The sequence below is a fragment of the Aristolochia californica genome, unplaced genomic scaffold, assembly GCF_029961685.1.
Source record: "Aristolochia californica isolate CCGP_79_NKW_82.1479 unplaced genomic scaffold, dmAriCali1.0.hap1 SCAF_10, whole genome shotgun sequence".
Taxonomy (NCBI): Eukaryota; Viridiplantae; Streptophyta; class Magnoliopsida; order Piperales; family Aristolochiaceae; genus Aristolochia; species Aristolochia californica.
This window is the reverse complement of record NW_027181771.1, coordinates 234,620-256,783: the sequence shown is the minus strand read 5'-3', so window position 1 is coordinate 256,783 and position 22,164 is coordinate 234,620. Positions and strand designations below refer to the sequence as shown.

The window sequence follows — 22,164 nt, the reverse complement described above, 5'->3', positions numbered from 1 at the left end:
AATTCTTCGGACACTTGTTCGACTCTGAAACTCTCAATTGAAGTTTGCTTATCTTTTATTTTAAATTGTTATTTATTTATTTATTTATTTTATTTATGCAAGGAGGAGGTGGAGCTTCATTTGTTATCTCATATATAAAAAATTTACATCTTGTTTCCTATTATATTTTATTTTTTCTATATTTAACATCTTTATCCTAGATTTAGTCATTTTAATAGTTTTAAATTTAAATTTTTTCAAAAGCTTATTTCAAGAATCATCTCAACAATGTTTCTTTTGAATTTTAAATGTAATAAGGATTATTGCATTTATTCTTTTGAATTATTGGTTTTTGCAAGGAAAAATTAAAGACTTATCTTAATTTTTCTTACTGCAATTTTAAAATATCGAATTCCCATTATGTGGGAGTTATAATAATACAATCACTACAATTTATCATCTACGTCCTCTCTTCAAATTCACTGAACTTCAAGTCCTCTTTGACAAATTTATTTGTGAAATAGACCAAAACTTGCTTATCGAAGCTACTTTTTTTCTCAGAGAACGAGCCCCGAGGGTGCCTTGCCGACCTCCTTCGTCCCCTCTTTGCCCAAGCCCGGACTTCCATTCCTAGCTGACTTCCGGCGACTGCTGTTACTCGCCCTTTCGCCCTTTTTTCCCGGGCTAACAATATTCGTCCTCTGCGCACAATTTTTTTTCCTGCCGCTTCTATGACTGCAAACTGACCCAATAGCATATCAATCGTGGGTCCTCTCTGAATCACTGCTTCCAATCTTCAACAGGAGAATCTCAGGTGAGTGTTCTTCTCCCACCATTCATCGGATAATAATTTTGAACACTGTTGGACCTAAATGGATGTAGTTCTTCTTCCTTCTCTTCCCTCTTATTTTCTTTTTCTTATATCCTTTTATTGTTTCACATTAGTGGTTTTTGGATGGGTTTTAGGAATTAATTCAGGACTGTTTGATTCGAATGCTTTGCGTTCCGTGTATGGAAGGGTGTATATTGAGGTGTTAAGTGTTTGTGGCTTTTGTAGTGTTAATGAGGAAATGAATTCATTCTCAGTCACACGGAAGAAAACTCCTTTTCAGAAACACAGAGAAGAGGAGGAGGCGAAAAAGAAGGTCGTTTTTTTTTTTTTAAATTTATGATTCATATTGTTTTTAGTTATATTTTTTGGGCCACAGAGGCCAACTGGGCATGGTTGGGTGTGATTCATTCGTGTTACTTCTGCAGAGAGCAGAGGATGAAACTGCTCGATTGTATGCTGAGTTTGTTGAGTCGTTCCAAGGAGATAACGCACCTGGTTCGAAGGCATTTGTTAGAGGAGGAACTATTAACCCAAATGAAAGGCTGAAGGCTGATTCTGGAGGTCAGTTTTAAGAAAGTTGTTCCTTCCTTTTGTTCTCTTTCGGAAAGAATTGCTTCCTTTGTTTTTGTTCTCGATGGATATTCGAGTTCTTACTTTTATGAGGCACATTATTAAAAATGTGGGCGTTTCTATTTATTCAACGATGGCAGGTGGAAATTCCAAAGAAGGGGTAAGCGTTCCAAAGAAGGGAACTAGGTAAATGAAATGTGCTTACTGGTTTTTTTAAGATGAAATTTTGTTGTTTAATCACATTCCACTTTAAGGTCAAAGGAACTTACAACTTTCACTTAAAAGAAGAACATTATTTTCATTTATTAAACTTTAACAGCGTTAACTTGTTGCTTTGAGGTGGCACATAATGCTGTCTGTCTTATGGGGCTTGGGTTTTTCATCTCAGTAATGACAAAAACCCGAAATAATGCAAATGCTAAGTAGATGGATAGTTGCGTTTGTTTCATATTTATGTATTCTGTTGTACAATTGAGATAATCCGTGAGAATGAGATGGATGATCACTGATTTAAGCATGCTAATGAGGGGAAGGGATACGGTATTCCATATGTTGGTTGTTGCACTTACCCATTGACCTAAGAGAGTGTTCTTTATGTGATGCCAAAGGAGGCCTCACATTAAAAAGGTTCAAACTGTGCAATTTGTTTCAGTTGACATGCAAAAAGAATGTTAAATTGTTATAGTCCTTGTCACTTGTATAGGCAAAAAGACATTGCCACTTGCATTAAATGATTCTATATGTTATTCTATTATTATTGTTTTCACCACTTCATCATGAATGGTGTAATTACTATTATCATCATCATCATCATGATCTTAAAACTAAGAATCTTATTGAATGGGGTGTTAAAAAATAAAAGAAGAATCTGGTTGAATGGATGGATAATAAAATCCAAATTTGATTGCTTCTTTGTGGCAAAATTAATAAATAAGGGTTCTAGATTGTCTGGGCTCTCTGCTAGAGGCACGATTTACAGGAAGGAATCTCCGAGTAGCTTATTTTTCATGAAGTTTTGTTATTTTTATGTTAACATGTATATGTATATAAATGTATGTATAAGTATGTATATACATATTTTTAATTAAAAAATATATATGTTTATTCTAAAAACATATATACATGTACATATACACCCATATATGGAGTTAAGTCTATGATAATTGATGGCAACTTTCTGTGGGTGTTGTCCATGGCTTCTTTCTGGCTTTTGGATGCAGACAATTAAATATATGTCTGAATATTAGTGGAAGTTGGACCTTGTGTGAACTCTCAGTTGGATTATTTTCATGTTTGATTACTGCTCACATCAAAAGTGGGCTGTGGGGACTTGTTTAGTTTATCTTTGAGCTTGGAGATGCTAGTCACTTCCATAGGGCTGCTGGGCTTTTTGAGGCGTTTTCAATGTCTTTGCTGATGTTCTTCATATTTTATTTGACCTCAGCTATTGAGTGTTTCTGAAAGCCTGCAAAATCTGATTTTGTCTCCTGTGTGTGATGTCTGTAAAAGGCTTTTTGGCTTGCTTTTTATTTTCTTACTGGTCATGGTAATTCTCAAGAAAATTATATAAGCATGTTGTTGGAAATAGAACCAAAACGATTTAAGAGAGAAAGAAAGAGAAACAAGCGAGATGACAGAAGGAGAAGAAAACTGCTGTAGAAGAGTAGAGTCTCATTAGGTGCCAATCTCAACTGCTACCTGCTTTTATTGGTGAATTATGTCAAAAATACAAAAACGTCCCTCCACCCTTACACGTTAATGTAAAGTATAAGATGAAGAAAATAAAGGTAGTGCTACATTAGTACTATCCTAGATTACAACTTAGAGGAAGAGGTAGACAACTACTTGAGTATGAAAGATCCAAACTACCGCTAGGGTTACTTTTTCTAACACTCCCCTTCAAGTTGGAGTGTATATATCAAGAAGCTCTAGCTTGTACAAAATGACACAATGATTCACTTTACAAGAGCTTTAGCAAAGATATCACCAAGTTGATTAGTAGACCTTACTTATGTAGACAATTTTGTTGCTCATTACTGTACCACAAATAAGTGGCAATTCACCTCATTATGCTTAGTTCAATCATGAGACACATACACAGGGTTACTTGTAATAATTGTTATCCCATGATTATTGTATGCCATAACCATGGGTTTTTATCATCAAAACCAAATTCCACCAACATCATTTCACCCTCATTAGTTGACACGGTGTGAGCCATTGTTCAATACTCAACTTCTACACTTAATTTGTTTATTCTTCTAAGACACTAAATTATCACCAACAAAAGCATAGTATCTTGTAGTCAACTTTCTATCCACCTTTGATCTAGCATAATTTGCATATGGAAATCGCTTGATATCTGGATGCCCATGAGACTTATAAGGTAGCCCTATACCAGGCACACTTTTCAAATACCTCAAGATTTTCTAGACTGCCTTTTAAGTGTACCTCCCTCTATGTCTCCCTATACTGACTTACAACACCTACAACATATGAAATGTTTGGCCGTGTTATAGTAGCATGTCCAACTAGTCTTCTGTATTGAGTTTCATATTCTAAAAACAAGACTTTGGTCATCATCGAGGCTCGAATTAGGATCCATGGGCATCTCAATTGGTTGAGCTCCTAGAAGTCCATACTCTTGTCACATATCTTTGACATACTTCCTTTGCGGTAGAACAATATCAATCCTGCTTCTCGCCACTACAAATCTCAGAAAATTATTTAATTGTCCTAATCCTTGGTTTGAAAATGTCCCTTAGATGATTCTTCACCTCTTCCATACCATTCAAATTATGGCAAGAGATGATTGTGTCATTTACTACATATACAATGAAAACCTCTACTCTATATCTCGTTTAAGCACAAACACCAAATGGTCATAATGGTTACGCACGAATCCAATGATGTGACCACTTTACTATATTTCGCAAACCATGCTCTTAGGTTCTATTTTGATATATAGATTGCCTTGTTGAGTTTATATACCTTCTTTTTCTTCCCATGTATAATATATTCAGGGGGTTGTTCCATATGCTCTCTCTTTGAAATCACCATAATGAAAGACATTCTTGAATAGAACTAATATTCGAATAGAACTAAGTTGTGCTAGGAGAGAGGTTTCAAAAATATCGGGTCCTTAAGTTTGTGTATACCCTTTACCTAACAACCTGGCCATATACCTTTCTATAGGTCCATCGGGATCATTCTTGATAGTACACCCCCACCTACATGCAACCATTGCAGCCCCATCTCTCAATCTCTCATGATACTAAGGCTCACATTGTTTCATCCATCACCTTTTTTCACCTTGGAAAATTCAAGGCTTATTACAAGGACTTGGGAATAGTGATACAAGAAATGGATATAACAGGATTTATATGTGGGAGTTAGAAAATCATGGGACACTTATTGCGAGATGGGACTAAACCCCTTTTCAAAATGCAATTAATATGTGTACAACATTTTCTGGAGGATCCTTAGATGCAGGTGGAGATGGTGGGGATAGAGAAGAGGATTGAACAACTAGCATGATGTCTTCCTGTAGAGGAGCTTTATTTGTTGAAATTCTTGCTTTCTTGTGCTGGTATACTTGTAGAGGCTCGTCCACTTGTTAATTAGGCTTGCAAGTACTTGGTTTGTTGCGAAACAAGTAATGGTCCAAGCTCATGGATGTCAAACTCTTCAGGAGGCACATCCATCAAGGAGAAGAAAGGAGTTGTTAACAAAGTGTGTTATAACATTTTCCTTGATTTGGTATCATAATACCCTTTTTGCTTACATCATTAACCAATAAATGACAGTTCATAATTTGGGAGATTATTTGTCTATAGAGTAACCAAGTATATGCACAAAACCATCTGAACCAAACGTTGAAGGACTAAACTCAAATTGATTATGTTTAGGTCCAATAAATGACAGTTCATAATTTGGGAGACTATTTGTTTATAGAGTAACCAAGGATATGTACAAACAATCCGAACCAACCGCTCAAGTACTTAACCCAAATTAATTATGTTTAGGTTCCCAATAATGACAATTCATAATTTGGGAGACTATTTGTCTATAGAGTAACCAAGGATATGCTCAAAACAATCCAAACCAAACGCTCAAGGACTTAACTCAAATTGGTTATGTTTAGGTTTCAACATACGTATTGGAATTTAACTTCCTAGAACTGATGAAGGCATACGATTAATGAAAAAGGTAATTAAAAAACAACATCCCACCAAAATTTCTTTAAGGATGCATATGTGGAAAAGCATGGTATGAGCCACATCAAACAATTACTCATTTCTTCTCTTAGTATCCCTAGTTTGTTGTGTGGTGTACACACACGAGATTTGGTGGATTCTGGTGGATTCTGCTATTTGAATTATAGAAAGAAGAAAAATGAAGATTAACGAATTCTAGACCATTATTTGAATGAGTGCCAATGTTTGTTTAGATAAAAAATTTCTATAAAAATTAAAAAAATACTTCAAATACTTCATATACTTCATATTGTCTTTCAGAGGATACACCCATGTGAGTATTAAAATCAGCAATGAACAAAAGAAATATTTAAAACCACAAAGTCCCCGAAGAAACCAGAAATCTTGAATTTTTGTGTATATAAAAAAATCATTATTTTTAATTTGAATAGACTAGTTCAAATGGGGAGGAGCTTCTTTGACTAACACTAGACTGAAATGACGACCTATGGTGCTTTACAAGTTGATCTTCTCCATTGTCAAATGACAAAGACGCGTTTACAGAAGGGAGGAGTTGACGAAGCTTAGCTGGTGAGGGATACCTCAAAGGCAGATGCTGCTGGTAGGTGGATGTCTCAACTCATAGTGCCATAGGATTTTGTCCAGAAATGTCTTCTTAATAGTGTAGCCCTCTTCGATTACATCTGCCACAATCGTCCTCCTTATTTGAGGTCTTCAAACATATAAACGGATAGAAAGAAGGTGATAGAATATTTTAGGTGTTTCATAAGATAGCTAACTGAAAGTTAGTTCACTGGAAACTTAGGAACATACTGATCTGAAGGTAATGATATAGGTTATGTGGCATTTGTTACACAAATGTAGGATGTGGATCCATATGCTAGCACAAATTTAGTAAAAGATGAAAAATGAAAGGAGGTACCTATCATGTGATAGATCAATGACCCATTTAGTGCTAGCAGATGCATGAAATGCAGGCATACCTGAGAGGGCTAGAGTGGCATTTGTTGATGATGAGGACCAGGCTGAGCAGTAGACGAGGAGGCGACATCTGTTCTAATTTCTGCGTCAGCTTTTGTATTTCATCCTTAATTCCAGCCTCTGATTCCACTTCACTTCCCACAATCAACCCGATGTTTTCTTGAACACTTGAATTAACCCATGCTAGTTTTTTGAACTTAACCAAGCATATATCCAAAAGATGGTTGGTTTGTCTACAGTGGACACACTTCTTGGCTCCACATCCTCCTCTGACTCAGCCCCTCTACTTCTACCTCTACCCACATGTCATCAAGATCCATCGATTTTGTTCTAGTTGCGGGGTATGTTCACAGGGCTGAGACATCAGTACTTTTGGCCAACTGATTAAGACCAGGTTAATGGCACTTTCTCCTCATATTATTGTAGATTAGACATTTTCCAAGGGTAGGAACCTTTGCATCAACTAGCATTTGTGCAAGGATTGCATCATATTCTAGTTCTAACCCATGGAGAAATCTACCTACATAGATCTCTCTTTCTTTTATATGCAATTCTCCCTCATCATTGGTAAAAGGATGGTAAACACTAATTTCCTGCAATACCCCTCTCAGTTTGCTAAAGGTGACTCTTATTGCCCCTTTCCATATTGAAAAAAATTGGTGTACACGTTACAGTTCATACACCCTAGAAAGATTATTCTCCTGTGAGAACATTTATACCGAATGGATATCCACATGTCTTTAGCGGTATATATAATTTGGCTATTAATATTAGGTTCCACGTTGTTCACTAACAATGTCATAACCTAGAACATTCTTCAGTCATGGGTTTGGTGGGTTCTCTTGAAGATATGCTAGTTTTTTTAGCCCCTAACAACATATGACAGATCTAGACCTGAAAAATAAAGTATTGATCAACTTAAGGTTTGTAATCTGAATAGTTGAGGAGTCCTTAAGATCAGAACTCTCTGAATTTTCATCTGTAGTGATCATTTTCGCTTCATTAGCCACCTTATGATGCTAAAGACCACATAGCACACACCTAATCCCCCAACAATAAAAAGAGAGCCAATCTACATAGACTGTGTCTCTATTCTCTTGACAACTACTTTGTTTCTGTAAAAAGCAGCACTCAGAATCAAACTAGCTCTTCCAAAAACATGTTAAAGTTCTTCTATTCTGAAAATCACAGTATAACCGACCCCACTTTATCAAGTTAACCAACCAGACTGACCTGGTGAATCTGTGCAGACACAAAGTATGCCCTAAGGGCAGCATAATAATCCACTGAAGGCAGAAGAAAAACTGATTGAACAACACAAGAAGCCATTGACGATTTTTTTATGACACAAGAAGAGAGAAGAATCTGCCTAGAAGTTCCTTAGCTGAAAAATCCAATTTTTACCTTGCTGGAAATTAATGCAGCTTAGGGCAGGGTGTAGAGTGAGGAAAAACTTCGTCAAATTAGGTCTTATTTCTCAGATACCATGTGGAAATCAGAACAAAAAGATTTAAGGGGAGAAAGAAAGAAGTGAGAGAAGAGAAGGAGAATAACACTGTCGGACAAGAGCACAGTGTGTTTAGGTGTCAATCTTGACCATAACCTGATTTTATTAGTGACTAAAGTGAATTACGTAAAAAGACAAAAATGGCCCTCTTCCATGTCAATATAAAGTATAAGATGTGGAATATAAAGGCAGTGCTTATACACCACTTAGTGAACTGGACAGAGGTATGTGAACCTAAACAGTTAGGGGGACTGGGAATGAGGACTAATTAGGAATCTAATTACACTCAGCTTCTAAAGCGGTTATAGTGTTATAATATTTGCAAGAAAGTGAGACGGATGGTGGTCAGGAAGTTAGGCATGCGAGAGGAGACTCGTGGCTGAAGGAGGGATTGCGGCCATTTGCAGACCTCTCTTTCCACTGCTTCAGAAATTGAAAAAGAAGATTAAGTTATGTGGGGAAAGGGAATTCAGTTTTGGGTTCATTGGTGGCTGGGGAAGGATGCTTCCAGAGTACTCACCTGTTGATCTTCAATCTCTCTATGAACCACTCTCTGTTAGTTGTCGGCACTAGGAGATCGGACAGTCACACGGCTGGCTTGGACTTTCACATATGGAGAGGCTTAAATGATAATGAAGCAGGAGAGATTAGTAGACTCTTTGCAGCTGGATGGGATCAGGTTTAGAAGTCAGACAAATGATAAGATAATTTTGAACTACGTAAAAAAGTGGTGATTTTTTAGTGGTTTTTTGCCTCCAATACGTTGAAAGGATGGGATAATACTAAAAAGCATGCAGCAGCTTGCGACTGGAAATTATCTGCCCTACCAAAGATCAGATTCTTCATTTGAGTGCAATCGTGTGTAAAACTTTTCACGTTGACAACGACAAAGAGGAGTGAACATTGGCGACAGCATTTGCACTTTGTGTGGAAGTGAAGATGAAGGTGCGCGCCATTTGCTGATCCAGTGCCCTTTCACTTGGAATACATGGATGCTTTTCATAAACAAGATAGGAATCCATATTTGCTTACCTTACCTTGTGACTTACCAGATCTTCTCAAATGGTGAAAGGAATCTGCCTCCCAAAAATTGTCAGATTGCTGTTTTTTGCCTTCGTTGATCATGTGCCTTCGCTTGAATGGAACAGGCGATACTTTAGGACAATTGTAGCCGTCTGGAGAGGGTGATTGTGGGTATTTCTGGAGCTGTTCAGGCCTGGATAGTTAACTGGAAGTTTCAGTGTCTCAGTTGGGGGCACAGTTAGAAATAACTGGAGGTTGGTTGCTTAGATGTCCACCCCTTCCCCCCCCCCCTCCGGGGTGTCATCAAATTAAACTTCCAGGGGAGTGCTCCTGGAAAGCCAAGTCCATAGGGGATTGGTGATGTTTTCAAAAATCAGAAGTGGGTTACCATTGCTTCCTATTCAGGGCCAATTGGAAGTGTGGATTCCACCGCTACTAAACTTCAAGTTCTTTGACAGTGTTATGCTCTTAGTAAAAAATTCCGTGGGAGCTCAAGGTTCAAGCATGGTCATCAGTTAGTACACCAAAATAGTCGAGCCTCCTTGGAGGCATTGGTGATCCTTTCTTGAAATCATGGACATTGCTGCGGAGTTTTCTCATTTTTGGAGCAGTGCACCGAGATCAGCCAATCTATTGGGTGAGTCTTCACCTATGCAAGAAGTCTCCCTCCAATCCCTCATTGCAAGGGGACCCACCTCCTAAGTTTTGTTTTCTTGCCTCTGGGCTTTGGAATAAAATTTCACCTTCCTAAAAACAAAGAAAAAGACAAAGACAGTACTCAAACATGCTAACCTAGATTACAATTTATAGGAAGAGGGAAATAACTACTTAAAGTATCAAATGTCCAAACTACCGCCAGAGATATATTTTCCAACACATGTCTTATAAATACATGTGGTTTCCATTAAAAAAGATATGAATATAGTGTTCTTGCATGCTCTTTGAAACTCTAAAAGTTTGATGTAAATATTGTTCTGAATTTTGCTTTTTGTTCTTCCAAAGTTTTTGAGTTAATAAAAAAAATTTTACCTACTTTTCAGGTATGTGCCATCTTTTATACCTCCTCCTATGGGTGCTAAAGGAAGGGACTCTGAGAAGAAGGTTAGATTCTGTTTCTTACAATCTTTTACCTTTTGATGGCTGTTACATATTTCCATTTATTGATTAATTTATTTACTGATTCTATAATTCTCTTTTTGCTGCTTTAGCTCTTCTTTAATGATATTTTTATTCTCTGAGTATCCATGCCCTTCTTCATTTAAGTATACGCTGCCTTTTTCTTTTGGCTGCTACACTTTCCCCCCTTTCTGTCAATCCTATGACTTAAAAATCCTGGGTTAACATCATTTAAAATAAAAATAAAAATCCTAGGTTAACCTGAAGAGGATGATTACGTGAGTCTCAAACTTTGGTTTTAAGTCTACATTGAAGAGTTTCTTTTTCCCGCTTGCTTTTTTTTCTCAATCTTTATTACTTGAACGGATTTTTTGGCTCATTAACTCATCAGTTTTCTGACTCAATAGTGCTAATCTTAGTTACTGGTTTCCATCCATGAACATGGATTTAAATGGTGGGGTTTCACTTTTCCTTTTCTAAATTTATCAATTTGTCTTAAATTGTAATAATTTGATTTTTCTGGAGATAAATATCTTATTTTTCTTTAATTTGGTGTACTATAACTTGCAGAAGGAGGAGGAGAAGCCAAAAGAGAGGGAGAAAGGGAAGTCACGGAACATAGACCATTTTATGGAAGAGCTGAAGCTTGAACAAGAGATGAGGGAGAAACGCAATCATGAACGTGACCATTGGCGTGAGAGCCGCCACAGTGAACACTCATTGGTATTAATGGATCGATAGCTATTTTTTGTTGTCCGTTGGAATCTTCATTAGTGGATGATTACCACACCAAGTGGTATGATTTGAGCCACCTTTCCATGGGTAGTGCACCTCATGAGGTTTACTAATTCAATGAATAATTTATCCAAAAACTAAGCTACTTTATTCATTTCTATCGTTGAGCATCCATTTATAGATCCCAATTGTGGAATTTAATGTGTGACCCTCACATTTAACATGTGAGGTAATTATTGTGTATTTGTTTTCTTTCCCTTTAATATAATTCTCATTATATCTAGAAGAGCATTCATCTTCTACAACATCTTATATACACGTACACAATATTTACTTTGACTTTATGTGTTTTAATGGAATTTAAAGCTTTGAGAACCTGAAACTGCCATTTTGTGCAGCCGGCGAGTCATTTTGATGAGCCGCCAGATGACTTCGATCCTAGTGGTAAGCTTCCTGGATCGTTTGATGATGGGGATCCACAAACAACTAATCTTTATGTTGGAAATCTCTCACCCCAGGTGAATTTTGGTTTTAAATTGTCTTGTTTGCTGAGGCCGTTTGGTCTAGTGGTATTCTCTGTACATCAGGTGTTTCAGGTCGCGAGATCAAATCGCGCCACACCCTCTCTCAAAAAAAAAAAATTGTCTTGTTTGCAAAATTGTTATGTATCTTTTATGATACTGTTTTAGATAGTTTTTTTCCCTAATATCTTATCCCGTGTCATGCCAGGTTGATGAGAATTTTCTTTTGAGGACATTTGGTCGATTTGGCCCTATCGCCAGTGTCAAGATAATGTGGCCTCGAACTGAAGAGGAGCGACGGCGACAGAGGAATTGTGGTTTTGTTGCTTTCATGAATAGAGCAGATGGGCAGGCAGCAAAGGATGAAATGCAAGGTATGAGGATCTTTCTTACTAATGACATTGCTCAATCTCTATATTATAGGCTGTTAGAGTGCCTTTTGAAAAGAGTTCTTATTTAGAAATTTAATATTTCCAGGGGTTGTTGTTTATGAGTATGAATTGAAGATTGGGTGGGGTAAATCTGTTTCTCTTCCAGCACAAGCCCTACCTGCCCCCCCACCTGGGCATATGGCAATTAGGAGTAAAGAGGTTGGTTAATGTCTCCAATTGTTTCTTGTAAAGCTAAATCACTCTGTCTTTCTGCTTCTTTTTTTAATATCCTAGGGTGGATACTCAAGGTTTCCATGTCTGAGTAATCAGTAGAAATGCTAGTTCCCAGAATCTGAAGTGAGAGTGTTGTAAATCTGTTTATTTGATTAGTAACAAGAGGTTGTTGAATGCTTATCTGACAGGGTGAAACTGTGATCTTGTCTGGCCCGGATGCACCTCCAGTTGCTTCAGTGACAAACCAAAGCTCTGAGTTGGTAAGTCAATTGCTTCCTTTATGGCTCTAGTTGTTGCAACTTAAAAAAAATTTCATTAAGTATATTTTCTGTAGTTTGTCTTATCTTCTTAATTAACTGACTAGATTCTATTCTGGTTTTCTAATGACTGAGATATGTGTGTTCCTGGTGCTTCAACAATTTGTTGACAGGTACTTACACCAAATGTTCCTGATATAATGGTTAATCCCCCTGAGGATGGTCACCTCCGCCATGTAATTGATACTATGGCTCTTCATGTCCTTGATGGTGGATGTGCTTTTGAACAAGCAATTATGGAGAGGGGTCGTGGGAATCCACTTTTTAGTTTCTTGTTTGAGCTTGGATCCAAAGAGCATACTTACTATGTGTGGAGGCTTTACTCCTTTGCACAGGTATTTGAATATCATGAAGACTGGAAACAGATCTTTAGTTTTCCAAAGGTTATCCAATGTTTTCTTCAAGAAGGAATCTGAAAAGAAAAGAAACAAGTAAAAATTGTGTTGCATGTCTTTTCATTTACAATTGCTTCCGGTCGTTTGACAGGGGGATACACTTCAGAGATGGCGGATTGAACCATTCATCATGATAACTGGAAGTGGGAGGTAATTACCTTTCAGGAGATTCAACCTCATCACTCATAATTTTTATAATTTCTCTTCAAATTTTGATCCCTTACTTGATTGATGCTGTGCCTATGATCTCTCCTAGATGGATCCCGCCTCTTCTACCTACAGTTAGAAGTCCTGAGCATGAGAAAGATTCCGGCAATGCTACATTTGCAGCTGGAAGAAGCAGGGTAAGTAGTTTTAGGTGACTTTTGTTTGGGCATTAGTGATTCTCCTAGGTATTATTTTTGGAAAAAGTATACTTATCTTATTAATAGATTATCCTCCCAAATTTTTCTTCTTTTCTATAATCAGCTACACAAATTTTTGTTGTGTTGATTTTTTCTCATCCAACCTTTATGATTTACTGTCTTGCTGTTCAGCGAGTGGAGTTGGAACGTACGCTGACTGATAAACAGCGAGATGAGTTTGAGGACATGCTGAGGGCTCTGACTTTAGAAAGGAGCCAAATAAAAGAAGCGATGGGATTTGCATTAGATAATGCTGATGCAGCTGGAGAGGTAATTTTAGTGTATATTGAAATTTCCTTTTAGTGAAACGATATCTGTTGTTTTGCTGTATGATCAATCTCACTGTGAAAAGGTAGATACCCAATTTGTGTTAGGCAACTGCATCTAAAGTGTCTTTTCATAGGGAAACTTATATATTGGAGATTTGGACCTGGAAGTTTTCAGGTTTCTATAGGACGAGATTCAATAGTCATTACAATTGCTTTTAATACACAGTGCCTGACCTCACATCCTTCATGTCGAGGTGATTTGTCTAGTTCATTACTGATTATGTTTATTACCAATTTCTTGTATTTTGCAGGTGGTTGAGGTTCTTACAGAATCTTTGACACTTAAAGAGACCCCCATACCAACAAAAGTTGCTAGGCTAATGCTTGTATCGGACATCCTTCACAACAGTAGTGCCCCTGTGAAAAATGCATCTGCATACCGCACAAAATTTGAAACTACACTTCCTGACTTAATGGAGAGTTTCAATGACTTGTATAGAAGCATCACGGGAAGAATCACTGCCGAGGCCCTTAAGGTACCTAGAAATTGTGGTATTCCATTAACCTTCCACGGAGAATGGTATTGCATTGACATGCACATCAATTTTCTATGTGGATTTTAAATTGCTGCAACATTGTTCATGAAATTATGTAGGAAAGAGTTCTTAAGGTCCTCCAGGTGTGGGCAGACTGGTTTCTTTTTTCAGATGCATATGTAAATGGACTCCGATCAACTTTTCTTCGATCTGGGAATTCAGGCGTCCTTCCATATCATTCTCTATGTGGAGATGCCCCAGAAATAGAAAACAAGACCAGCTCTGAGGATTCTGGTAATATGAGCAAACCTAACCAAGATGCAGCTTTGGCAATGGGAAAGAATGCAGCCATGAGGGAGCTGTTAAGTCTTCCCCTAGCGGAGCTTGAAAGGCGCTGCAGACTTAATGGGCTCTCTTTATGTGGTGGTCGAGAAATTATGGTTGCAAGATTGCTTAATCTTGAAGAAGCAGAAAAACAGAGAAGCTATGACCGCAATGATAATGTAAGATATGGGCAAAGCCAGTCTAATTCTGGTAAATATGCAAATAACGTTGTTCATAAAGAGACCAGCTCTGCAGGGAAGCCTGTGGATTCATCAGGGTGGAATCAGTATGCAGATGAAGGGACAAAATCAGAGGGGAAAATTTCTAATACCACTGCTTCATTGGCTCACACTCTTGCAATTCCACCGCCTGAACTGAAAGTTTTCACAAGTAGGAAAGAAAAAAATGATTCTGTCCTGCCTGCTTCTAAGTGGGCCTGTGAGGATGATGGCAGTGATGATGAAGATAGGAGAGGTGGGCATGGTCTGGGCTTAGGCTACTCATCCTCTGGTAGTGAAAATGCAGCTGATGGTCTCAGTAAGACCGAGCAGGAAGTGGCAACAAATGCTATTATTGCTCCTTCTGTGTACCCGGATGGTAGCATGAATGAAGAACACAGGTAGTCTTGTACCCATGAACTGATATTTTTGTAGGCATTATTCGTCTACACTTTGAAGTACTCATCTGGACAAATGTGGATTGTAGTTCCACTGTTTTTTGGTGCATTATTTTTGAAAAGTGCATTGTCATTCTTATATGAGATTAAAATTCAATATGTTTCATAACAACTGATTGTCTAAAAAGTTTTCAGTTGCACAAAACTTGTGTTACACTATTTGGTAACATTAAAATATATATTAGTACATGATGCAGGAAAAGGTTCCCCTGTGAGTGGATGATGTGTTATGGTCCCTAGCCATGGATCTAGTAACTCGGCGAGTTGAATATGAATCCAGCACTGTTAGAGGGTTTCTTAACACGTTTTTGTGAAAAGAAACTCTCTTTTTTTTTCCTCACACGTTATAATTGAAAAGGAGTTTCCTTTTCTCAATTATAGATGCAACCAGCAAGTTAAAGGACTGTTTAAGCACTCAGATATGAAAACCCCTCTTTTATGATTCATGTGAAGAGGGTTTACTTGCTGTAATTACTCAAGAACAACCCCTTTCCCTTTACTGAATTCATTCCCCTTGAAAAGGAGTTTCCTTTTCTTAATTATGAATGCACCAATTCCAGCAAGAGACTGTTTTAAGGATCCAATTATGAAACCCCACTTTATACCTCACGTCAATGAGTAGGGTTTCTGAATTCATGCAACTACCAATGCTGAATGTAAAGAGGGCAGTCTCTAGCTCTTCTAAATTCGGAAAAGATAGACAAAAATACCTCTTGAAGACCTCCTTCAATTCAGCAACTCGAAAATCCCTTTCTTGATGCTAAGACTCAACCAAATCCTTCTTCCCTCACTGCTGGTTCGTGGAAGAGATGGATGACTATTGCAGCATGGAAGAGAAGGCTGATTCCTCCTCCTTTTCCTTCCAAGATCTCCTCAAAGACTCCCCAATGGATGCAGCAAACCCCCAAGAGAGTTCACACAAGAACCCTAGAATAGAGAGCCTAGAAGGAACCTAAATTACCCTAGTTTATGCTAATTCCGAACTTGCTTTATTTCTCAATCCTTACCCCTTAAATAGGGTGATTAACATCAACATAGGTTAGGGTTATAAAACCCAATTCTACCCCTACCTTTAAGTCTTATTACAAATCAATAAAATTCGAAATTAAAAGCAACATAAATAATAAAAGTAAAGTAGATGACTCAGTCTTATTGAGTCCATAACATCTGCCCCCCCTTGGAGATCGAGCTTGACCTCAAGCTCGGAAGCTGGATAGACCTGGTGGAAGTTGTCGAGCCGCTCCCATTTTGCGTAATTGTGGCCGATTGCTGCCCAGTAATGGCATGCAGGGAGATGTCCGGTGGTTCTTCCTCAATCATATCCTCTGTCACCTCGATATCCTCATCTTCAACCTTATCGATCAAAAACAATCTTTTGCACTGATGCCCAACCCGATATGGTTCATCACAGTTGTAACATAGATTCTTAGCCCGTCGTTCTGCCATCTCAGCACTTGTCAATTTTTTTATATAAGGAGTTGTAGGATGACTAGATCTCGGATCCCCTGTCAAAGTATTACCCGGGTTGTTTCTCGGAGGAATGCGCTCCCCTGACCCTGGAGGTCGTCTGTGCTGTGCCTGCTGTCGCAGTTCTAAAGCACGAGCTATATTCATAGCGCTGGATAAGTCAACAGGTGCATAGAGCTCCACCTCAAGCTTTAAGGCCTTCGTCAGTCCTGCTGTAAATAGCGCAACTTGCTGATCCACTTGTACCATATTGCTGGCTCGTGCTAATTTTTCCTGGAACAATTTTTGATATTGCTCCACGGCCCCAGTTTGGCGTAATAAAACCAAATCTCCCAAAGGGATACTGTAAGCCGGAGGACCAAAACGGAGAGAGCACAGTCGCTTAAATTCATCCCAATCTACCACTTCACTATCAACCTCAACTAGCTGGTACCAAAGTTGTGCTTCCCCTAGTAAGTGGAAAACAGCTACGTTGACTCGGTCATAGGTTGGCACTCGCTGATGGCTAAAAATTTTTTCACATCGATACAACCATATCAAAGGGTCTTCTGACCCATTATAAGTAGGGAATTCCATTTTAGTATACCTCGGAACAGTGCCTCCCCCCTGGTAGAAGTGTCCCCCTGGAATGAAGGGTCCTTGCTGTCCCAAGAAACTCGTGCGTCTCGGAAATTCATCTCCCCCTCTGTTATACGAATGGTCCCCTCCTCTCTGATCTGGAATGAGAGGTACAGTGCCTCCCCCCTGGTTGAGGTGTCCCCCCGGAATGAAGGATCCTTGCTGACCCAAGAAACTCGTGTGTCTAGTAAACTCATCTCCCCCTCTGATCTGCGAATGGTCTCCCGGAATTGGGTTCTTGCCAGTGCTCAGACCAGTCTCCATGCTATCCATCCTTCCTTTCAAAGTTTCCACACTGAGAGTGAACTTCTCCTCCAATGCAGCAAATTTCTTGCCAGTAGTTAGACCATTCTCCATGCTATCCATCCTTCCCTTCAAGGTCTCCATATCGATATCAATTTTTGAGAACCTCTCTAGGACAGTATCAAATTTTCTTTCAAGCAATTCAAAGTATTCATTGGTGCTTCTCTCTGCCGGGTTACCTTGCTCTGATACCAAGTTGTTATGGTCCCTAGCCATGGATCTAGTAACTCGGCGAGTTGAATATGAATCCAGCACTGTTAGAGGGTTTCTTAACACGTTTTTGTGAAAAGAAACTCTCTTTTTCTTTCCTCACACGTTATAATTGAAAAGGAGTTTTCTTTTCTCAATTATAGATGCAACCAGCAAGTTAAAGGACTGTTTAAGCACTCAGATATGAAACCCCTCTTTTATGATTCATGTGAAGAGGGTTTACTTGCTGTAATTACTCAAGAACAACCCCTTTCCCTTTACTGAATTCATTCCCCTTGAAAAGGAGTTTCCTTTTCTTAATTATGAATGCACCAATTCCAGCAAGAGACTGTTTTAAGGATCCAATTATGAAACCCCACTTTATACCTCACGTCAATGAGTAGGGTTTCTGAATTCATGCAACTACCAATGCTGAATGTAAAGAGGGCAGTCTCTAGCTCTTCTAAATTCGGAAAAGATCGACAAAAATACCTCTTGAAGACCTCCTTCAATTCAGCAACTCGAAAATCCCTTTCTTGATGCTAAGACTCAACCAAATCCTTCTTCCCTCACTGCTGGTTCGTGGAAGAGATGGATGACTATTGCAGCATGGAAGAGAAGGCTGATTCCTCCTCCTTTTCCTTCCAAGATCTCCTCAAGACTCCCCAATGGATGCAGCAAACCCCCAAGAGAGTTCACACCAAGAACCCTAGAATAGAGAGCCTAGAAGGAACCTAAATTACCCTAGTTTATGCTAATTCCGAACTTGCTTTATTTCTCAATCCTTACCCCTTAAATAGGGTGATTAACATCAACATAGGTTAGGGTTATAAAACCCAATTCTACCCCTACCTTTAAGTCTTATTACAAATCAATAAAATTCGAAATTAAAAGCAACATAAATAATAAAAGTAAAGTAGATGACTCAGTCTTATTGAGTCCATAACATGATGCATTCCTTTTTTCATGAATCCTAATTATTAATTCTATTAAGGATGAGTAAAGATGAATGTGTAGAGGAAACCGTATACTGATAAAAAGCTATTTTTTTTCCAAAGTCAAAAGAGTGATTGGGTTGTTAAAATAAATGATTTCTTGTCATCCTTTTGTGAACTATAACATGGAACTCGAATGAAAGTAAAAATGGGATGGAAAAAGAGAGTATTTGTTGATTGGGCTCCTTGTCTCTGAGGTATCCATTGTTTTTTTTGAAAAAGATGTATTTATATTAACAAGAGAAAATTTTTACAAAGGAAGAGGGAGCAGATCTCTTGCAACAAGAGATTGCAGGGAAGCTCCCTGCTTGGCAAGCACATCTGCTGCCGAATTTGCAGATCTCGGGATGTGAGACCAAATACAAGGAAAAGATGAGTTTTTTTTCTTACTATACACCTTGTTTTGACTGTATTGCACTATGTATCATTTGATAACCCAAGAAATCCTCGATTCCTTTGGTTCAAGTATAATTTCAAATTAAATAGAGGAATTACAAGGATATTTAGAAATGGATAGATCTCCACAAAAACATTTCGTAAACACAGGTAATAGGATTTATTCTTGTCAATCCAAATTTGTTTTACTGAAAAAAATTATGCTAGTTTTCTTTGAATTTTGAAGCATTTTTATGGAGGCATGGGATTTTAATCTCCCTATTTTGGCTTAGTTGGTGAAATTTTTTCACATGGCATTTACTATTTATGTTAAAATTCCATAACCCTTTGGGTAGAAAGTATTATTTTATTACAGATGTGAAGTTGGGTCCAAGGACTATCCCAAAATGACTAGCCAATTTAAGAAACCTTTTTTTCCAGCTAATAAACTCAAGATCTTTGTACTCATTAATCCATGTGAAACTATTCCTTAATACTCCCCCTCACATGTAGGCCCTTTTTTGTGACTCTACAAGTGTATAATTTAGGTGTAGGTCCTCTTTTGTGGCTATACAAGTGGATAATTTAGGTGTAGGCCCTCTTTTGTGGCTCGACAAGTAGACAGTTTAGGTGTAGGCCTTCATATGAGTACCTGCTCTGATACCATGTGAAATTGGGTCCAAGGCCCATCCCAAAATGACTAACCAACTTAGGAAATCTCTTTTCCAGCTAATAAACTCAAGATTTTTGTACTTACTAATCAATGTGGAATTATTATTTAATAACAGAATTTGAATGTTAAATTGTTAGGATCTTGTAACGGATAATGATCCTTATATAGCATCCAATTTTTTTGCTAAATAGGAGTAACATATTCATACGTCTGGATACAGAAGGATTTCCTTTTGCTTTACTATTTTCTTGTTGGCAAAAAGACATCAATTGCTTATCTTAGACCTTATCTGTTGTTTTACTTGGTCTAATTCCCTATTATGCCTGAGATTAGGGACATAATATAACATATCTGTTTAATTAGTTATTATGGTTTCACAATCCTGCAGGCAGAAGTTGAGGCGTCTAGAAGTTGCTGTGATGGAATACCGTGAATTTCTTGAAGAACGTGGCATCAGAAACTTGGAGGAAATTGATAGGAAAATTTCAATTCATCGGAGACGGCTTCAATTGGAAATTGGTCTGACTGGTTCTGCTGAAGATGTTCCTGGAGGAAATAAACACTCTTCTCGTAAGTGGTGATACATTAGCAAATTATTATAATGTATTGGCAAATCAGGTAAGTGGTCTCAGATTTTGGGCTGAAATATAGATGGCATGTGTTGACTCAATGCCAGATGAAAATGTTTGAGGGATGGAAATGTGATATTTTGACTAGTCAGATTTTGAAACCTGTAATGCAAGATGAAAATGCTGAGTGATGGAAATTCGAGACACTTGGAAAATGAGAGATCAAAACCCTCCTGAGTTGGTGCAGTTATTCTGCTTAATGCATCTAACTTACCTTCAGGAGTTATTGCGTTACCAATGTGTATTTCATCAAAATTTTGGTCTGTTGGTCATCCCCATTAGGAAGTAAACCTTTGCTCTTGTGGTGCACTATCGTTTTGGCAATTACTCTTATTGTCAGTTTGTTAATGACTTCACTAAAAGTATAAGCATTTCTGTGTCATCATCATATAAGGATTTTGTTTTCATTGCATATAGTAGTGTGTGTGTTGTTATTGATAGAAAAAAGAGAAACAATTTGAGATACGACTTCTGCCTTCAAGTGAGATCAGAGTCTTCTTATTAGTTCTTAAGTTAGCCAAGATCGAGGTAGTAACAAAATAAATATTGAGTCTAAAAGTTATGCCTTCACATAATTTTTCTGTTGGTTGCCAGTTTGCTCAAGAAACCATTTATCTGAAGTGACTTAGTCATTATGCTTACTCTTTTCAGAGTGTTGATTTATAATAAATGCATGCTCATGGAGTTGATAAATTGCAGAGAGAACATCTGTGGAGGAAAGAAAGGAATGGCGTGATGAAGCTCATGATTCGTCAAGGAAAAGGCACCGGAGCAAAAGCCACAGTCGCAGTCCACCTCACAAGTCAATAATCAGAGACAGAGAAAGGGAAAATGAAGTTGACCGAGATAGAGATAGGCACCATGATAAGGACAGAACTCATGATCCAGATTATGAAAGAGGGAGGGATCGTGAGAAAAGTGGGAGCAGAGAGCGAGATGATTATGATCGTGAGAAGTCTAGAGACCGAGACAGAGAGAGGGATAAGGATAGAGATAGAAGAAGGAAGGCAAAATAAAAGAGAGAACGGACATTCTGTAAGATTTGGCCCTGTGACTCTGAGTGGGAGTTGAGAACCATTGAATCGTAATGCATGCTTCAATGGCTAATTGATCTACTGTAAAGGCGTGTATTTTCAATAGCCTAATGGACTTAATGCATGCTTGCCATTGAGTGTATTTCTAAGCTGTGAAGCCTGGAGTACGTCTCCCAGAGTCCAGGAAAATCCGCAAGTTATTATGGTGTTTGGCCTTCCAATAGTTACTTATCAAATTGTAAGAACTAAAGAGGAAGCTTGATGCTACTGGTAATAGGGTTTTGTTACTAACGTCTGCCTAGGCATCATGCATGACGTGTCTGGGTAGTAGTTAAATTGTTGGGCAAAAGTGGTCACGACCATGGCTTTGCTTGTTGTGACTTTTCAGGAGTTAATTACAGGAGTTGAATCCCTTTAAGATACTGACTTTCTTTTACCATAAATTGATTACTGTATGAGGTATTTTGGTTTTGCACTAGGCTTGATTCTTTTGGGACGGGTGACTAGAAGGCTAGAAAATGGGTTGTAACTGATGATCGCCCATAATGGGCTGGGACTTGAAATATGTGGTATGATTTGAATGCTTGGTCTGCTGCTACTGCACTTGTGGTCCCATGTCTTCAACTAGGTTTGTTGGGCGATGAATTGGTGCTGGTAGTTGTCATTTCTTTATTAATCATGGCTAGTTTTTGCAATGCCAGTTTTATGGCATGATGTCAAGGTACCAGGGAGCTTTCGAAAGTTTGAGTTTGTAAGTTTGTTCTATGTTAGACTTGTTGCAGAAAGAGGCTGTATCTTATTTGAAAGGAGTAGTATTCCTTGTTTATATCTTGCCATGGAAAATAATCAGTATTGTACAGTGTTGGAGTTTTGA

General features: G+C 38.1%; 1 protein-coding gene across 1 annotated transcript; it reads left to right on the top strand.

The window, feature by feature from the left end:
- The first annotated feature begins 554 nt into the window (after nt 1–554).
- Nucleotides 555–21,708, top strand: LOC137943242 (protein RRC1-like). The gene is made up of 18 exons (XM_068788937.1): nt 555–793; nt 1,037–1,124; nt 1,237–1,372; nt 1,522–1,567; nt 10,150–10,210; nt 10,796–10,948; nt 11,359–11,478; nt 11,690–11,855; nt 11,959–12,071; nt 12,275–12,346; nt 12,517–12,738; nt 12,890–12,948; nt 13,055–13,142; nt 13,335–13,472; nt 13,783–14,007; nt 14,127–14,950; nt 20,016–20,197; nt 20,956–21,708. The coding sequence occupies exons 2-18, from the start codon at nt 1,050–1,052 to the stop codon at nt 21,270–21,272; spliced, it is 2,997 nt and encodes a 998-aa protein (XP_068645038.1). The 5' UTR covers nt 555–793; nt 1,037–1,049; the 3' UTR covers nt 21,273–21,708.
- The last annotated feature ends 456 nt before the right edge of the window (nt 21,709–22,164 follow it).

Coding starts and splice junctions, on each gene's coding strand:
- LOC137943242 (XM_068788937.1), top strand. CDS start 1,050: ATGAATTCATTCTCAGTCACACGGAAGAAAACTCCTTTTCAGAAACAC. Junction 11,856..11,958: donor AGCAAAGGATGAAATGCAAG/GTATGAGGATCT, acceptor TAATATTTCCAG/GGGTTGTTGTTTATGAGTAT. Junction 14,008..14,126: donor TCACTGCCGAGGCCCTTAAG/GTACCTAGAAAT, acceptor GAAATTATGTAG/GAAAGAGTTCTTAAGGTCCT.